Raw genomic sequence first — 19,702 nt, forward strand, 5'->3', positions numbered from 1 at the left:
GCGCCCCTCGGGCCAGGGGACACGCCCACATCCCGGGAGGCCTGAAAGTCGGACGTTGGGGAGTGGTTGTGCGCAAGCGCTCGACTCCGAGGTCTCAAGGCCAAGGGTCCTGTGCGCGCTCCCTCGGGTGGGTTGTAGTGCCCGGCTGGTGGGCTGGTGTTCCGAGGTTCCCAGGGTCGGCAGGGCTGGACTATCCCCAGGGTGGACGGGAGAGGACAAGTCTGGGGCCCTGCGTGCGCGGCTCTAGGCGCCTGGAACCGGGGTTAAGCCACTAGCACCCACCCCCTTGTCGAGGGGGCTCCATAATAAAGAGGGAAGGCCTTCCTCCTCAGCAACTTGATGTGCTTGGGGCAGGGGTCCCGGGGGTCCCATAGGCTCCCAGAAGTGTGTCGGCCTCGGTTCCCCATCGATGACACACCTGGCTAAGTCCAGTAAATGCTTTCTACTCCCTGGGGTCCCTGGGAGTAGAGGGCGGCCTAAGGACTGAGGACCTGGGTGGTGCAGAACTTGGCAGAGCACTGGACTGCTGCTCGGGGGTCCAAGGACCGACCCGCCTTGCTGGAGCCTCAGGGGCAAGTGGGCGGAGTCATTGCCGGGGCTGGGGTGAGTAGACTTCGTGAGTGAACTGGAAACCCCAGAACAGTGGCCGGACAACCGGGGGACATGGAAGATCCGATGTCCTTCTCATCCTCCTTGGAGACCCCACGTCCTGCCCCTTTGTCCCCTGGGGCCTGGAAACGAACCTCACTGCCTTGATGACCCCAAAGGTGTGTTTAAATTTCTAGTTTCCTGCCTGGGGCTGCAGTGCTGGTGCCGACCACCAGGGAGAGGCCGTGTTCACCGGTCAAAGGAGCAACTGGAGCAGGAATGGGACACTCAGGGATCATTCTGACCCTGCACGGACCTTTCATGATGCGCTTCTCAGAAGCGGGAGGGCGCTCCAAGACCCTCTCATTGACTCATCTGGCTACTGTGCCCCTGTAGTCACCTAGGGTGAGTGCTGAAAGGACCCACATGGCCCCTGCCTTCCGGGAGCTCACCGCCCACGGTGGGAGATGTACAAAGACAGAGAGAACAAATGCTATAGGGAAATGAAGCAGGGCGCTGGAGGGCCAGCCAGGAGCCCCTCGGTAGGTCTCAAAGGCCTCCAGGGTGGTATTTATGCTTGACCAGAAAGACAAGAGGAGCCAGGCCCACACAAGTCTGGGAACAGTGTGCTAGGGGAAGCTCCCAGGTGCAGAGACGCTGAGGCAGAGGAGAATTTGGCCAGAGATGCTGAGAAGGAGCCAGAGTGGCTGGAGAGAGCTGGGGAGGCGACAGGGAGGAGGAAGGAGGGAGGAGGGCAGGTCCGGAGATGACCCTGGAAGGATATCCTGGTTGTCTGTGCTGTGAGACACATTAGCCTACGTTAGTGCTCACCAGAACAAAGGTTATCTCACGGTGTCTGCGATTCGGATCCGGGCTTGGCTCAGCTGAAGCGTGCCTCACACACGGTCTCCCAGGAGGCTGGGCTGGGGTTTCAGCTGAGGCTCTGTTGGACCAGGGTCCAGTTCTGAGCTCATTCACAAGGTATTGGTGAGATTCAGTTTGGACTGAGATTTCAGTTCTTTTAAGTCAGCTGATCTGATCTGAGCCCTCTTTTGGTTCTTAGCAATGGGAACCAGAGACACACACACGGGGGGACAGAGGGAGGGAAGGAACACAGGAGAGAGCAAGCAAGACAGAAGTCACAGAACTTTGGTAAATCACCTGTCAGTCGTCTTGGAAGCCATATCCTATCAGTCGTCAGTGTCCTACAAGAGCCAGGAGCCATGAGGGAAGAGTTGGCTCTTCTATGGCCAACCACATGCTCGGGAAATGTCACCAGTGGAAAGGCAGACAGAAACCAGTAAGCATTAAAGCATTCCTCAGAAGCCAATGCCAGGGAAAGGGTTAACATCCTGTGGTCTCAAACACTCTCAAAACTCAATGTTTTAGAAGGAACAAAGTCCAAATGCATGTGGTTCAAAGGAGAAACCGCACACACGGTGTAAAGATCAGAGGTGCTCGCCTCCCAGCTGAGATGCACAAATGTAAACACTGTGGGGAGAACAGGGTCACATCCCCGGCAGGTTTTTACTTGAAGGACAACAGCTTACGGGCCCATCAGAGTCCCATCAGTGCATACCTTTGCCTAGCAGTGCTGATCCTAGGAATTTATCCAAAAGAAATTCTTGTACAAGTTTTCGAAGATCTATTTAGAAGACTACTCCTTACAGTATCCGTAAACTATTCCCTGCAGGGCTGTAACCTGGCCCCTCCTGTTCCCTCCAGGCACAGAGCCCCTTCCTTTCAGTGAAAACAGCACATCTAGGGCCACTCAGCCAGGCACAGGGACAACCTTGGACGTGCTCCATCCAGGGGAAGCTCCCAGTTGCAACAGCAGGACCCACTTGAGGTTGTGTGAACACAGGAGGCTTTTGCAAGGTAAACAGAGGGGCTCAGGGAAGCTGCTGGAAGGGTAGAGCGTCAGGCTGGGGGCTTTAGAGAGGGAAAAAGTGCTCAAACCACATCTAAGGCTTCACCAGGAGTGACCACTGCACTAGCTCCCCACCCACGCATCCAGTACACTCAGCTTCTACATGGGCCTCTGGTCAGTGGAAAGGAAGGAGGGCGCCCTCATCTCCGCCAAAGCGGGGTCAGATGGAGTCCGCTTGGTCTGAGGCTGTTGGGTGAGGCCACGGTCAGCAATGTGTCTGGACGTGGAGTCTGCTGAGCATAGAACATCCGTCCTCAAGGGGGGACACCAAAAGCACAAGTATAAAAGAAAATATAAACTGGCTTCATAAAATTTAACGTTTTTGGATCAAAACATAGTATCAGTAAAGAGAAAGACAACCCACCAAATGGGATAAAATATTTGCAAATAATATTTCTAATAAGGGATTTACGTAGATTAAACAACTCTTACACCTCCATAATATAATAATAGAAACATTCCACTTAAAAAGTGGGGGAAGGATCCAAATATGATAAATTCCCCAAAGAAGATATACAGGGGCCCCTGGGTGGTGCAGTCAAAATGTCCGACTCCTTGATTTCAGCTCAGGTCTGATCTCAGGGTCATGAGGTCGAGCCCTGCATTGGGCTCCACACTCAGCTGGGAGTCTGCTTAAAATTTTCTCTTTCCGTCTCCCTCTTCCCCTCCCCCACTCTCTCTCAAATAAATAAATCCTTTAAAAAAAGGATATACAACTGGCCATACAAAGAAGGCATACACATGAAAACTGCTAAAAATAATTATTCATTGGGGAAATGCAAATCAAAACCACAACGAGATACCTCTTCACGTGCAAAAGGATGTCTATTATTAAAAAGACAGATAATGAAGTTTTGGTGAGGATATAGAGAAATTGCTGATTAAAATATGAAATAGCAGTCCTTTGGAAAACAGGTAGTTCTCCAAAAAGGAAAACATAGAGTTACCACGAGTCTAGCAACTGCACTCCAAGATATGGACTCAAGAGAACCGAAAACATGAAAATCTGTGTACGTTCATGGTCATAGCACATCACTCCTGATAACCAAAAGGTGGAAACACCCCAAAAATCCACCCACTAATGAACAGATAGACAAAATATGGCATATTCACGCAACAGAAAAGGGTTCTGCCATAAAAAGGAATTATTTACTGATCAATACTACAAACATGGACGAACCTTGAAAACATTAAGCTGCATGGTATGTCAGTCACAAAGGACCACATATTGTAGGACTCCAGACATAGGAATGGTCTAGAACAGGCAAACCTACAGAGACCAAAAGAGTAGTGGTTGTCTAGGGCCGGGGGTGGGGGGAATTGGGGAAAATGGGGGAACACTGCTAATGAGTACAGGGCTTCACTGTGGGTAATAAAAATGTTTGAATATTATGGTGGTGGTGACACAACTCTGATTGTACCAGAACCCACTGACTTGTGTAGACTTTGAATGGATTGAATGTATGGCATCTGGATTGTAGCTCGATAAAGTTGTTACAAGATAAAAAGAAAGCTAATTTTCAAGTTTCAGGTGTGCCTTTGTCCCAAGATGACCGGGACTAGGTCATTGCTATGTCCCAAATCCTGGCCAACCCACAGTGTAAGGGTCAAAACCTCAAACATCCCACCCTTGAGAGAAGGGGACGTGTGAGAAATGATGAAGGTCCAGGGAATCCTCCCAAATGCATTTCTCTATGCTCTTTCCCTCGTGCTGATGGGATGCAGGTGGCAGTGGGGTCCTAGAGCACTGTGAAGGCACAGGACGGAAGAAGTCTGGATTGCTGAAGGACCGGGTGGAGTCCTGCTTCCCCACCCAGCACCATTTTGCGGGCAAACCGTATGGTATCAATCCCTGAAGTGCTGGGAGTTATTTGGTACTTTGGTGTAACCTAAACAACGCATTCCCTAAAAAATTTAATCACATAATTAACTTAAATTGGCATCTTCCTGATACAATTAAAATGACTCCAGTCAATTTGGTCTTCCCATTTTAACCCTCTATTTGGACCCTGGCCAGGCTCTCAGAAGACGTTACCCAGCTCCCTCGGTGGACTCAAATACCACTACCCTGGGGTTAGCAGAGGGAAGACAGATCACAGGAAGCTCTTCTCTTGTCTCATAGGACCAAGACAAACTTCATGTAGGAACCCAGGAATGGATGGCCTCACGTGCCCATTTTAAAGATGGCAAAACTGAGGACCCATGAAGGAAATGGTCACATGGGGATCACATGTAGCTCAGGTGTTCAGACCAAGTCCACAACCCCTCCAGCCCCACCCAGATTCGTCGTGAGCTGCTGGACAAGGTCACGTGGACAACCTGTTAATCCTGGCAGCGGCTCCCAGCTGAGTTTGGACGGCTTGTCCGGGACGCGAGCGCCCTCATTTCAGCCCTGCTTCAGTCAGTTCCACAAAAGCTGCTTTATTCCCAGGCCTCCAGAATAGTGTCTAGCACACAGTAGGCACTTCCACGCGTAGTCCATCAGTGTTATCCTCCCAACGGTCCTAGGAGGTAGCTGCTGGTGTGTTACAGATGTGAAAAACCGGAGATACAAAGCCGTCTTGAGCGAGCTGACTCACTCATTCATCCATGCATGCATGCATTCAGCGCCTGTGTACTGCCCCCTTCAGCGTGCAGGCAGATACTCTCCTGACCCTCAGAGCTCACAGCTGAAGAGGTGGGACAACGTCCACCCCACAGCCAGTAAGGGGGGCGGCTACAAAGCACGAGATCTTACAGAGCTCTGGTACCCGCTGAGGAAATAGAGCGAGGACCCACTCCAGAATCAGAGCTCCCTCCAGCGTCAACATCTGGACCTGCTCGAGAGCAACAGCCCCCTCTGGTTCTAGATCCAGCCCTGAAGCACACCCATCACCAGTTCCCTCCCCAGTTCTGGTACCACTGCCAGAACCCAGGGTGAGCCACAGAACCAGAGCAATTCTAGAAACTTTGCACGACTGCCTGCGACAGAGCCAGCTCCTGCGCAGGCTCTGGAACCAGGTCCGAGGCTAGTTCCGGATCCGCGGCCAGGTGTGTCTCCAGATCAGCTGTGGCGCCCCCTCCCGTGTGGAGCCCACCCGGCGTCTCCGCGCACCTGCTCCGGAGCACACTGGTGCCAGGGCTGGCGCTAGAGCTGTCCTGCCCTCCCTTGTGATGACAGCTTGGTTTCTAAATCTTCTTCTTCTTCATATACTTTACAGCGTATTAGATTTAATGTTTTAAAATGTGCACACTGTGAAAATTTACCTTTTACTCATTTTAAATTGTAAAATTCAGTGGCATTAAGTAAATTCAATATGCTGTGCACCCATCTGTTGTATAGACTTCTGCATTCTGTTTCTAAACAGAAATCCTGTATACATTCATGCAGACACCCGGACTCTGCCAGGTGCCCCAGGCTTGCTTCCAGCTCTGGGGGATTCCAGAAGCTCTGCTCAGGAGCCAGAGACACTTGGCTCTTTCTGTGTATGCAGACTGGGGAACACTGGTACCACCAGGAAGCGTCCCAGTGCCTACGCCCCTCGCCCCCTGACCACCACTAATCTCCTGTTTCTATGCATTTCCTTCTCCCAGGCCTGCAACCACCTCCTGAGCACAGCTCACCCTTCCTCTGTCCCTCTGCCCGTCGCCCACCAGACCTGAAGACCCCTGACAATGCCAACCCGTTCTGCACCAAGAGCCCTTTGTCCTAAAGAATCAGACTTTCACCAAGAGGGCAAAGGCCAGGCACGGAGCCCGCTCAGAGCCCTTCCCCATGTGTACCCCTAACACCCCACTCCAGCCTCGCTAGAGCCCGCCTTACCCAGGGACCCCACCGAGCCCTTGCCCCCACAGAAACCCTGCCTGTGTTCTCCCTCTGCGCCCCCCCACGACAGACTCACAGCCAGGCTGGGCTCAGGGACCAGCTCCTCAGGCTCCCATGCACAGCACACCTGTGGGGTCCTACCGTCTGGGGCCGCGTCGCAGCCCTGTGACAGGCAAGCTCTGGGAGATTCAGTTCTGCCGCACTTGGTCACCTGAGTGACCTTGAGCGCTTGGTGCCCCTGCTCATCTAAAATGGGGTAAACTCACTGAGTGCCCAGGAAGGGCCCCCTAGGAACAGTAAGTACCCCAACACTCGCGCACCTGTCCCGTGAGGCCCCCTCCTTCCCCTCTTACGCCAGTGAGGGAGGGGCTGGACCTGTGTCCCGGGCCCTGTCAGGAAGATAAGGAGAGGAGGTGCAGAGGAAGAGGGGGGAGGGGCTCCCTGAGCTCCTCCCTGCACCGACTCGGGTTTTCCTGACCCAGCGGTGCACGGAGCTGGCCCCAGGGGTGGCTCTGGGGACCAGCAGAGCAGGGCAGGAGGTATTCCCGGACTCTGGTCTCCGGCCTGCCTGGCCGGGCTGGGGCGGCCTGGGGGTGGTAGGGGTTGTGAGGTCTCATTGCCGCCGGGTCTGCAGCCGTTGGTGCATTGAATGCGCACACACGCGGCAAGGCGGGGTCTAATGCATGTGCTGTCCACCCCAGGGGGTCCCCTCCAGTCTGCATGTAGGCGGGAGGCCCTGGGCATCCCACAGTGCACCCCACCAAACCCATCCAGGGGCTGGAAGCCCAGGCTGTATCCACACCACCAAGGGGGAGGTCACGCGGTTCTGTGTCCGGCCCTCCTGAGACAATCGGGAAACTGAGGCCAGGAGAGGCAGGAACTGGCCCCGGGGCACATCCGGTGGTCAGAGTTCAGAGAAGCAGGGAAGGTTCTGCCACCCAGACCAGGGCTCAACCCTCCTGTGGGGTTTGCTTTGGAAACGCGAGCCCCTCTGCGCATGCCCATGGGAGCACACCTCCCACCTGTTCATCTGCATGCCTGCTACGCAGAGACCTTACCGGAGCCTGAGAAACTTAGCAGTGTTACCTGGGGAATGGAGCGATGAGGTGGAGGACGTCATTAAAAACATTTTGGGTGTCGTGAGATTATTTTTACGATATGCCTAACTTGTTAATTTTTAAAAATAGTTCATAAATTGAAGCAATGTGGAAAGAGGTATTTTATACATTGAAGTATAATTAACATAGTGTCACATTAACTTCAGGTGTACGACATGATTCAACAATTCGATATATTACTCAGTTCTCATCACGATAGAATAGTCCCCATTTGTCACCAAACACTATTACAATATGATTAATTATATTGCCTACGCTACTTGTCATCTCTGTGACTTCCTTATTCTAAAACTGGAAGTTTGTATTTCTTTGAGAAAGCCAATAATGTGGGCTAGCATGTATTTTTTAATAGACAGCATTTTAGAAATAATTGCTTTATTGTTGATTATTTATAAAAAATTACAGAGAAAAGTCACAAATTATAAATCAAGTACATGACTATTTAGAATGTGCTTCACCTGAACTTGGGAAATGTCTTGTAATTGTAGAAATGGGTTTATTTAGGAAAAATAACTGTCTGTTAAAAAAAATAGTTACCTATTAGTTGAGAATACTCCTAATACAGCTATTAGTTGAGAATACTCCTAATACAGCATCAATTAAGGGGGACCTGCGGGCGGACTTCAGCTTGGCTCTGCTGCCCTCTGGTGGTCACTCCTCAAAATGCAGACACAGCTGTACGCAGGTGAAAAGGTTTGAAACAGGACAACTCAGGTGTGTGAACTGCACTCCCAATTTTGCAGATTTGAGGAACCTGAGCAATTTTCTCACTCAGGTTTCTCACTTTAACTTCGCCACGTCATCACTGTGTCTCGATTACACACTCCCTTGAGATTCCGAATACAAAACAATTCCGGTATCTCTTGACTATTTGAGCAGCTTTATCTAAAGCTACATTTTCTGTAAAATTTTTCACATATATACTATAATCTTAGGCCTTATTAGTACCACACAAAGGGTGTTTTGCAAATAAAGAAACACTAGTAAATGTACTTATTCTGTGTCTTACTATTAGATAAGTCCTTTGTATATTGTATTTTTTTAATTCCTGGTAACCACGCCATATACCTTGTGAAGTATTTTTCAGATTCCATGGAAATAAAGCGACACTGGGGGAGGCTGACAGAACTTAGGGAGTAGTACAGCCTCGGCCTGAAAATCAATCTGACTTTAGATTGTGTCATAACTTTCCTCCTTCTAAAAATCCATAGTTAATTAATTTTCAATTGATTGTAAATTATTTAATAAGTTGGTAGTATGTTTCAATGTTTTAACATGCTCGTTTGTTCAAAGCAACATTTGTGTATCGTATTTTTTCCTACATTGATGTGAGTCACTTAAAGACCTAGACTCCTCTAAAAAGTTTAAGAACCAAGTTCCATGATTTGATTTATTTTATTTTTAAGGTTCATTTATTTATTTGAGAGGGAGACAGACAGAGAGAGAGAAAGAGGAGGAGAGAGCACAGGCAGGGAGGAGGGGCAGAGGGAGAGGGAAAAGCAGACTCCCCACTGAGCAGAGAGTCCAACGACACTAGACCCCAGGATCCTGGGATCATGACCTGAGCTGAAGGCAGACACTTAACCAACCGACACTTAACACCCAGGCTCCATGATTTTAGAAAAGATAGATTTTAGAAAAGGTAGATTTTAGAAAGTCTTAAAATACAGGTTTTTCATTTTTAAACTTCAACTTCAATTTTTTAAGAATTGAAGGAGAAACGGGTACTTAGCATTCTTTTCATGGTAGATGCCAGCGTACAGATTGTGATTTCTGATAAAAATGATTATTAACTTCAAAAAAGATTTTTCATTACTATGGAAATTCAGAGTAAACTTTCTTACAGTCCCTTCTGTAAAATAACTTCATTAAAAAAAAATCCTTTGGGCATTCCTCTGATAGAGGTTTCAGGTCAAATCAGTTCCAATTAAGCTACTAGTCGTCCACAGACAGGTCACCTGATCGTGTTAGCCATTAATGACTTTTCCTCCCTTGAGTTTCTACATCTGGTTTATGCTGCTCACACAGCACTGACTTCACAAATAAGAACAACAGAACAACCGTAAAACCCAAGAAAAAGAATTATCCTATCGGGGTAAGCACATACATCTATACATAATAGACAAGGTTTGCTGCTCGTATATTAACTGGAAATGCGTGACTCTTCATGGGATCAAAGTAATTGGAGTGAAATCTCAGGGAGGCGTATCAGAGACTCAGCCACAAATAGGAAAGCTCAAGTCTGGCCAGTTGTACTATGCCCTGTGTGAAGAGAGTATTAAAACAATCATGTAACTGGTTTCATGTTAATTTAATAATTATAGCTACATGAAATACTTAAAACCCAATTATTCTAATTCAAGCACTTTCCACCCTATCCCCAGGAGATGGGTATTCTTGTTAACCACACTCTTGTAATGAGTAAACTGAGGCATATACGAGTTCAGTAACTTTCAGGATTTCAAACTAGTAAATGATGGAGCAAGATTCATCCTGGGTTCTGGGTCAGGACACACCAACATGCTGCTCTCCTGCCTCATTTAAGATGCTCTACCCTTGTGATGGCTAATTTTATGTGTCAACCTGACTGGTCCACAGGGTGCCCATATATTTGGTCAAATGTTGTTCTGAGTGTTTCTGTAAGGATGTTTCTCGATAAGATTAACATTTTAATTGGTGAAGCAGATTACCTTCCCTAATGTGGACAGGCCTCAAACAAGGCCTGAACAGAACAAAAAGGCTGACTCTCCCCTGAGTAAAAAGGAATTCCTCTTGCCTGATTGCCTTTGACCTAGGACATTGGTCTTCTCTTGCCTTCATACTTGGATTCAGACTGAATTATGACATTGGCTCTCCCGGGTCTCCAGATTGTTGTTGACTGTTGATGTTGGGACTTCTGGGCTTCCATAAATGTGTGAGCCAATTCCCTATAATAGATACATAGGTTGTGTTCATATAATACACATGCATTCTATATATTAGTTATACTTATACACATATATGTAATTTCATAAATTTACATATATATATATATATATATATATATATATATATATATATATATATATATATATAATCACCCTGATGTGCTGTAAGCTCCCAAGAATGTGGAAATATGTTATCTTTTCACTGTACATCCAGCACCTGTTACAATTTCTGCTGCAGGGTAGGCTTCCCAAAGTTATGTATGTATTCATTGGAGAGAGGTGCTAGGTGAAAGAATACAGAAATAAAACACACAATTCTTGGGGCACCTGGGTGGCTCAGTTGGTTAAGCATCTGTCTTTGGTCATGATCGCAGGGTCCTGGGACAGAGCCCTTGCCCGGCTCGGCACTCAGCCGCGAACCTGCTTCTCTCTCTGCCTCACCCCGCTCATTCTCGCTCTTTCTCAAATAAATAAAGTCTTTAAAAAATACACAGTTCCTGCCTTCAGGGGCCTCATGCTTCTTAGGATGACATACAAAATCTACATGGATAAAATCTAATTAACTGGGTGACTTCCATATTCAATCCTCCGCTAGCAATTGATAGAACACGTGGACAGAAAACATCCACCAGTGGGACAGTCAGCATGTACAGGGCACTGAAACCAAACAAAGCAGAATGCACATTCTTTTCAAGAGCACTCGGGACGTTCGCCAGGGGAAACCATATCCTGGGCAACAAACGGAGTCTGGATGTCTTGAAGAGGACAGGAAAAATCTTGCATTCCTCCTGTGCCCCCTGGTTCAGGCGGAGAGAACCCAGAAGGGAGAGGGCCGCATCCAGGGGTGACAGGCGGCAGGCAGATGTCTGCAATGACACGTCCCAGAGCCGGACGTGTCAGAGAGCGAGGCGGAGACGCAGAGTGTGAGACAGGGAGAATCGGGGTAACGATAGGGACTGGGCTCCTCGCGGCGCCTGTGCTCCGCAGAAGAGCCGCACTTGTTCCCCAAGCCAGTTCTCCGCACCTGTTCCCCGGCTTCCGGCGTGGGTAACTGCAGGGACGACCATTCGGCTTACCAATAACAAAAGTAAAAATAACAGGCGCCTTCTATTCTTCTCTTCCCGCGAGAGGAAACCCGCTTCCCGCTCCTCTTCCTCAAGTCCCGCCCCTTTTACCCCCCAAACCCCGCGGGAGGCGAATCTGCGGTCGCAGAACTGCCGGCAGCAACGCGTCGCGCTCCCAGGGGCGGAAGTAGATCTCACGCGGAGCCGTAAAGCGCGCTCCCTTCCGGTTAACGACAGCCGCCGCGACCGTCCCTGCCGGCCCTCCTCCGGTAAGCGCCTCCGCCGGACCCTCGGCGTTTCCACAAATCTTTCCAACTCGGGCTCTTCGCTGGGGGCGCCCCCTTCGCCTTGGATCATGTTCAAGAAATTTGATGAAAAAGAAAATGTATCCAACTGCATCCAGTTGAAAACCTCAGTTATTAAGGGTATTAAGAACCAATTGATAGAGCAGTTTCCGGGTATCGAGCCGTGGCTCAATCAAATCTTGCCCAAGAAAGATCCGGTCAAAATCGTGCGCTGCCACGAGCACATAGAGATCCTCACGGTCAACGGAGAGTTACTGTTCTTTAGACAGAGGGAGGGGCCCTTCTACCCCACCCTGAGGCTCCTTCACAAATACCCCTTCATCCTGCCGCACCAGCAGGTGGACAAGGGAGCCATCAAGTTTGTGCTCAGCGGAGCCAACATCATGTGTCCCGGCCTGACGTCCCCGGGGGCGCAGCTGTACCCCGCCGCGGTGGACACGGTCGTGGCCATCATGGCCGAGGGCAAGCAGCACGCGCTGTGCGTCGGCGTCATGAGGATGTCAGCCGAAGACATCGAGAAGGTCAACAAGGGAATCGGCATCGAGAACATCCACTACTTGAACGATGGGCTGTGGCACATGAAGACGTACAAGTGAGCGTCCGGAGGGGCGCCCCGGGACTGGAGCTGTGGACGTGGTGCTGTGTCTGTGTTTGTGTCTGTGTGACGGCATGAAGAGCATTCCTCCGCGCTGACAACAGATGCTCAAAGAAGCAAAAAACCAAGTAAAGATTTGGAAGGAGCACAGCTGTCTGTATCTGTGTCCTTGCGTGCGTGTGAGTACGGGTGTGCGTGTTGGCCGCGGGGCGCTTCGCGGAGAGGCGCCGCGGCCTCTGCCCCAGGCGGATGTCGGTTCGAGCACAGGTGCGTCATCTGTGGTAGAAAAGTAGATTTCTCAAAGCGAAGAGCTTGCAGTTGGGAGACAGACCCACAGCTGGGAGGAAGAAAAGGACCGGACAGGGGCCTGAGCTACTCTGTTAACACAACATTGGAAGGATAAGCAGAAAATCCAGTATGAAGTGTCCCGCAGGCCTTAGTGATTGTCTGCCTGACAGGCATCATGCCCTGTCCCCCTTGCTGGCAGAACTCGGTCATCCCGGTTCTACGTGAACCGGGAAAATTCCGATTAGGGTAGGCCCACCGCAGTGCTCCGTTTCCTAGTGAGACGGAGTCACATATGGGTTGGTCGTAGGACCAACGGCCAAGTAGGATCTTCCTATTTAGAAATCCCTAGGAATCCGTAGGTCCTTCCTCCCGTGGTTTTGTCATTGATCTGGGCGGCCATGTGACCTGTGTTAGGAGGGGGTGCTTGAAGATTTCTGGGAAAGGTGTGCAGGCTGTCAAAGATGTGTGGGGAGAATCAGTTTCCCTGCTTTGGGTGGACGTTGGCATGTGTGATTTTGCTCTTGCCACACACGTGCACACACACACATACACGCACAGACATACACACAAACCTTGATGAGCATCAAGTCTGAACATGGAAAGCAGCTGAGCCCTTGATGATTTATGAGCTGATGAGTAATCAGCTGTGGAGACTCCATAGATCGGGACCCCTTATTTAAGGGATGTGGTGAAGTTATGTGAGGTAAAATATTTTCTTTATAAATTACTTCGTCTTGAGTTTTCAGATATTTAAAGCCAAAGTTATCTCAATTTTTATAGAATGGCATTATAGACACCCAGCTGAAAAATTGTGTAAATGGTCAACTGAAGGCTAGTTGGCGACTGTGCCATGATTGGTCTCAGTGTAACTCCTATGAATGCAAGATAAATTGCGGTCTATTTAGGGGTGAATGGAAAGTGAAAAGGTAATATGTGGACATTTAGACTCATGTTATTTCTTACAGAAGTTTGGTTGGGAATGAAAAGATACTGGGTAAAAGCTAGAGGAAGGTTATAGTCAAGACGTTTTGTTTGGAGTCCGGGTTTTTTTCTGTTGTTATTTTTACCGTTGTTGTTGCAGGTTGTTAATGGGATATCTAAGTATGTCTACTTGTTGGGGAGAAAGATTCACTAAGAGTGGGAATACTCGATGGGGATAGAATCAGTGGAATAGAAAAGCAGGAAGGAATGGCTCCAAAAGGAGAGGAGGGACTGACCTGCCCTCATAAATCCACATATTTGGATTATGTCCTTTCACCACAGAGTGTCCTGTAACAACTCAAACTCTCCTCATTAGAACACTGTTTTTTCCTCAAAGGATTAGGGCTTTTGTCCCGTTTAATTGTCTACCCCAGTCAGCACCACTCTGGCCGTTGGTGGACACTGTGGAGGCCCTGGAAGCATCTCATGGTAATATTCGGGAGCAGCAGTGATTCTGATGAACATGGACGGAGACACTCAAGGTAGGAACCCGATAGTTCTTCTTTCACCATGTCCCCACCAACTGTCCACCAAAAGTTGAAAGAGGACCCTCTGTATCTATTTTAAGCCTTCTTTCAGGACTCCTCATTCATGCATATGCATGCTGTCTTCCATTATTGCACACTGATCCTTGTATCGATACCAGTCCTACCGAACAACTCACGGCGTAGAGCCTGCATACACATTGGAAAGGATGAGGGCAAGAGTTACATGACCTTCCTGGAATTTCATACAAAATTCGGTGTGTATATTCAGAGGCAGATGTATTTATTAAAGCATTCTCTACATTCATCATATGTTTAAGGTGATCTGTGAGCCAAAAGGTTTTTATAAACAATTAAAGGAGAAGATGATCTCTACTTACTCTTGGCTAATACCAATGTCTAATTCAATGGCGAGGATACTGGCTAATGAAATACAAGTGATAGTCACAGCTTACCTCAAGGATCCACTCACTGCAGTGCTCTTTCATCCGGAAGAGTTCAACAAACATTATTGGGTACTTACTTGGGGGCCAGACACTGGGCTGGAAGTAAGACGCAGAAATATAAAATTACCACCCTGTGTTCCAGGAGCTCAGTCTTGTTAGGAAGGCAAACGTGTACATAAAAATTTAATTTCAAATACTTGTGTATGTATATACACGTGTATATAGTAAATGTCTGAATTGCCTATTATAATATGGTATGAATAAGTGAGGGAAAGTTGTCTCTGCCTTGAAAATCTAAGAGGATTTCTGGATTAGAGGCTGAGTAGAAATGTAAAGAAAAAAGATATGATTAAGGGTGCTTTCATAATGAAAGTGGTGCAAACAGTTCCAGGAAAAGACCCAGTGTGAGCGGTGCAGTAGAGTCACAGAAACAGCAGCTTGGTTTCTGTCGGTCGTGATTTTCCAGGGAGAGATGAGAAGAGGTGAAAGTAGAGGCTTATGGTAGAGACCCATTCTTACGTGCCAGAGGGTGTATATGCTTCCAGTCGAAATGGGTCTCTGAAGAGTGTTGAGAAGGAGCGTGGCGTGAGCGAGATTATGGTTTTGATAGATGGTAGTGGGAGAGTGGATTCGAGGGGACCTGGGACGAGAGGAAGTGACTAAAATTGCAGCATTGCAGATCTTTCAAGCAAGAGATGACACTGATTCAAGGGATTTGACTTATTCAAAACATTTTTGTGGAGGAAAAAATCTTCAGACATCTACTGGGGAAAGGAAGTCTCCGCTTGGTGGAAAATGGCCCCATACATGGAACAGGAGCCAGGAGGGGGATGGTTAGGGCAGAGCAGCAGGAGAGGAGAGGGACATCCTTCTAGTGACACATATAAGACCTGAATTTCTTACGGGGCCTCCGGATGGGACTACCCAGCAGACGAGTAGTAAGTGCCTGGAGGGCTGGCAGTGCCAGGTCTTTGATGCAGATTTGCGAGCCATTAGTATGCAGATGGTGGTTGGTGAAAAGTAAATGCCCAGGAGTTTTAAAATGAGGCTGGAGATGGAATGTGTGCATGGAGGAAGCTCTATCCACTTAGAGGACGAAGAGGACAAGAGTCTGGGACCGTTACTCCATGACCCACTATCTGATTCCTGGGAAGAGTAAAGCCGTTCCTTCAGCTCTAGAGGACTAAGTAAATACCTAGAATCCGTGACTTACAGGGTCTGGAAGAGTCCTAAGGAATTTGGAGGCTTGTCCCTCTCCCGCTGTGCCCGCTGGCAGCAGGGAAGGGAGATGGGCATGTTCCCAGCAGTCATTCATGGCTAGTCCCACCAGACGTGGGTTGCTGTATGGACAGTTAGTGTTCCTCATTCTGGCCAGCCACCTCGAAAATCTATGTAACTTGAAGATTCAGAGAAAGAATTGTGTCGGGTGGCCGTCCAGCATGGCGCTGAGGACCTGGGAAGAGTGCAAGGCTCTGACCATGCAGAATCACTTTCTGCGTTGTATTGGCAGGTGTTAACCTCGAGGGATGAGGTGGCGGCCCTCCTGGAGAAGGAGCAGCCTTGCTTCTGCTGCCCGTAAAAGCTGCGAGTGCAGCAAGCTCAGATCCCCCTGCAGCATGATGCCCCGTGTTTGCAGTCATCGCCTGTGGGGCGGGAAGGTCACGGGGAGTCAGTGCAAACGCACATGAGGCCCGGCTGCTGCTTTTGTCGTGACTCCTCTGTCCTTTGCCTCTGGCTGCGCGGCCGCGTGCATTCTGGCCGCATTCGCGAAACAAGCTGGCTTGCTGGTTTGCAAGTCGGGTAAAATCGGAGACCCTGTGCAGTTCTGGACAGTTTGGGGGATGAAGATGGGATGCTAACCAGACATGGCTTCTGGAAGAGAAAATGAGAACCCCGCAGGCCAGGCAGGAGGACTTTGGCAGACCCCTCAGGATCCTGTAACAAGGCCCTTGTCCTACCGGCGGTGGTGGGTGAGAAGGGGGAGGCAGAGCATGCCCCTCTCCTATCTGTTCAGGAATGTGGAGAGGCTGAGCAGCGAGACGGGACTGAAACCAGCCCTTCACATGGCACCTTGGTTGTCACTCACTGTCTCCCGAATGAAAGAAGAGTGGGATGCTGTCATTCCCAAGGGCCCGCGCAGGACGCCAACTGAAAGGAGATGTGGTTTTGACTGCGGAGTCAAGGGGGCTCCACCATGAATTCAATGATGTCCATGAGGGGATGGAAAGTTTTGGAGGGAAAAGATTGTTTATCGAGCTGAAGCAGCAGCCCCTGGAAACCGAAAGTAAATGCAAAACCTTCCTTCCTGTTTTTTCTTCCTACAGCCTTCCCTGAGGCCCTCGTGCCTCCCCCCCCTCCCCCGCCCCAGCTGCTTTAGGAACCAGGCCTAATGAGTTAGCCCCTCATGCACAGGTGTTACAGCCTTGATCCGTGTTATCATTTGGGGGTGGGTGTGGGGAGCAGCATCTGAATTCAACTGATAAGGTCTCAGAAAATTCACAAAGAACGGTAAGATCCAGCTCACTTAAGAACTAGGTAATTAGGGGTGCTGGGTGGCTCAGTCAGTTGAGAATCTGACTCTTTTTTTTTTTTTTTTAAAGATTTTATTTATTTATTTGACAGAGATAGAGACAGCCAGTGAGAGAGGGAACACAAGCAGGGGGAGTGGGAGAGGAAGAAGCAGGCTCATAGCGGAAGAGCCTGATGTGGGGCTCGATCCCATAACGCCGGGGTCACGCCCTGAGCCGAAGGCAGACATTTAACTGCTGTGCCACCCAGGCGCCCCGAGAATCTGACTCTTGATCTCAGCTTGGGCCTCGATCTTGGGGTCATGGGTTCAGGCCCCACGTTGGGCTCCATGCTGGGTGTGGAGCCTACTTAAATAAGTTGCTGGAAAAGTACTGTTGTACAGGAACAATTTTACTTCTACCCTTCTAGCTTCTGTGGCTGGTCAAACAGTTACAATGACATAAGACAGGTTAACAGGAGAAAACCAAGTTTAATTATGTACGTGAGCCCCATAAAGATAGAAGACTCACGAGGCAGCTGGGCGATTGAAGCTTATGTAACTTCCTGAGCGGTGGGGAGGGGTGGGGGCCTGGGGAGACAAAGGGGAGGAGGGCTGTTCACAAGAAGGCAGAGGAGGTGTTTGGACAATAAAGGTTTCCCTTTTATCTGCCTAAGTTTCTCAGGTAAACCAGTTATCTCTGGTAATAGCTCTCTTCCTGCTTACCAGGCCCCCTTTCCCATGTAAATTTAGGCAGTTGAGAGAATGGTGAAGAGCTTTTTATGATTCCTTTGGGTTTTGATCGCCTTTAGCTCAAAATAATCCTCATGCCTACGTGGCAGATAGGCGGGAGACTCGTGCTGAAACCTTAGTTCTGTACCTATTAAAGTAATTAAATTTCTAGTTAAGGTTCTTCAAACAAAACACCAGACCCAGGAAGTCTCGCTAGCGAATTCCACTAGACATTCAAGGAAGGAATAATAAAAATTTTACGGTTTCTTCTTTAATAAAGAAGCTTAGGGGACACTTCCCAATTCATTTTATGAAACCAGTGTTACTCAAAAATCCAAACCAAAGACGTGGCGAAAAAATAAAACCGCAGACCAATATCCTTCATGAGCATAAACACAAGTATCCTAAAAAATGTTAGCAAAGTGGGCCCGAAATATGTAAAAAGAGCAAACATGGGGTTTATTCTGAAAGTGGAAGGCTGGTGGTCATGAGCACGCCACGAAGGCGCTCACACGAGTTGTGTCTTTCCACAGCGTCAGCTTTATTCAGTCATAAAGCAAAGTTAAATCACAGATACAGAGCCGGTTCGGGATTCCAAACTCAGTGACATTTCACCATGTGATTAAACTTGGCTTCTTACACAGCACACAGAGCAGGACACGAGACAAGCCACACAGCAGACAAGATAACAGAAGGGTGCAGAAGTTACCGAACCAAACTCGAAGTCAGTCTGTGGGCCCGCAGTTGAGGTTAGGCCTGGGTCCAGTCCGGGTCAGCTCTTGGCGCTTCTGCTTATGTTCACGCGATGAAGGATCTCACTTCTGTTCGGAGATCAATCGGGCAGAGTCTTGGGCAGCAAGCAGCTGCCTGTTTTAAGTGGTCAGACAGAGAGGGGCCAGGTCTGAAGAGTCTGACAGTTTGCTGCCAAAATCCTTCTCTTTTTAAAAGGATTTAATCGGTTTTGGGTCCCTGCAGACGTCCCCTGGTTCTGGTCCTTATCAGTTCTGGGGTGTCAGCTGACGTGGGTCCCCGTGATATCTCCTGGCTGCAGTACCAACAACTGCTCAAATCAGTGCTTGACACAGGCGCCTGTGAGGATCCATTTTGCTCTCTACACTGTTTCAATATTCAGAACTCAATTAATGTAATGAACCATATTGGTAGGTTAAAGAAGAAAAAGCATATGCTTATTTTACTAGATGAAGAAAAAATGGATATAATTCAATATTAATTCGTTCAATAAAAGAAAATTTCCTCAATCTGGTAAAATAGAGTTACAAAACTCCTGTAGTTCACATTATAGGTATTGGTGAAGACTGAATGCTTTCTTCCTAAAATCAGGAGCAGGACAGAGATGTCCCCTATTACCACTTACATCAGTCATTCTACATTGCGCAATAAGGGAAGAAAAAGAAAAGACATACAGCTTGCAAATAAAAAATAAAACTGTCTATTCAAAGACAGTATGATTGTCTAAGTAGAAAATCCAAAAGAATTGATAAAAAGGTTTCTAGAACAGATACTGTGAGATTAGCAAATCAGTTTATTTAAAAATCAATTGCATGTCAATATGCTAGCAATGAATATTGGAAATTGAAATTAAAAAATAGACCATTTTCAGTAGCATGGAAAACTTGAAATAATTATGTTTCAATCTCACAGAGTACGTGTAGGATCTGTATGTCAGAACCACACAAAACACTTAGGAAAGGAGCCCAGATTAAAGGGAACCCTAGCAAGCACAGAGGTATGCTCTGTTCACAAACTGCAAGACTCAGTCAGGTGGTAATTGATGGGGGAAACAAAGGCAAAGAAAAAGAAACTCAGTTACCTTTCTGGCTACAACCCATTGACAAGTCCTTGAAACAGGCAAAGTGACCTTCCTCTCCCAACTCAGCTGCTTGATGTTCTTGCTTTGCTAAGGGCCAAAGT

At 48.3% G+C, this 19,702-nt stretch overlaps 1 protein-coding gene and 2 long non-coding RNA genes across 3 annotated transcripts; 2 read left to right on the forward strand and 1 right to left on the reverse strand.

The window, feature by feature from the left end:
• Positions 1 to 32: 32 nt before the first annotated feature.
• On the forward strand, positions 33 to 5,710 carry LOC148107415 (uncharacterized). The gene is made up of 3 exons (XR_015722480.1): positions 33 to 127; positions 786 to 993; positions 4,641 to 5,710. It is a non-coding gene; the product is annotated as an uncharacterized LOC148107415 (long non-coding RNA).
• Positions 5,711 to 8,825: 3,115 nt separating this feature from the next.
• Positions 8,826 to 11,561, reverse strand: LOC148107416 (uncharacterized). The gene is made up of 3 exons (XR_015722481.1): positions 11,393 to 11,561; positions 10,218 to 10,368; positions 8,826 to 9,703 (listed from the first exon to the last, which is right to left on the reverse strand). It is a non-coding gene; the product is annotated as an uncharacterized LOC148107416 (long non-coding RNA).
• A 77-nt stretch (positions 11,562 to 11,638) lies between these two features.
• Positions 11,639 to 12,480, forward strand: LOC123802314 (malignant T-cell-amplified sequence 1-like). Its single transcript, XM_045812926.2, has one exon. It carries the CDS (start codon positions 11,788 to 11,790, stop codon positions 12,331 to 12,333), a length of 546 nt encoding a protein of 181 aa, XP_045668882.1. The 5' UTR covers positions 11,639 to 11,787; the 3' UTR covers positions 12,334 to 12,480.
• Positions 12,481 to 19,702: the final 7,222 nt, after the last annotated feature.

The sequence above is a fragment of the Ursus americanus genome, chromosome 31, assembly GCF_024610735.1.
Source record: "Ursus americanus isolate L20-20 chromosome 31, mUrsAme1.1.p, whole genome shotgun sequence".
Classification (NCBI taxonomy): domain Eukaryota; kingdom Metazoa; phylum Chordata; class Mammalia; order Carnivora; family Ursidae; genus Ursus; species Ursus americanus.

Bases quoted from the DNA above. Each gene is read 5' to 3' on its own strand.
- LOC123802314 (XM_045812926.2), top strand. From the start codon at position 11,788: ATGTTCAAGAAATTTGATGAAAAAGAAAATGTATCCAACTGCATCCAG.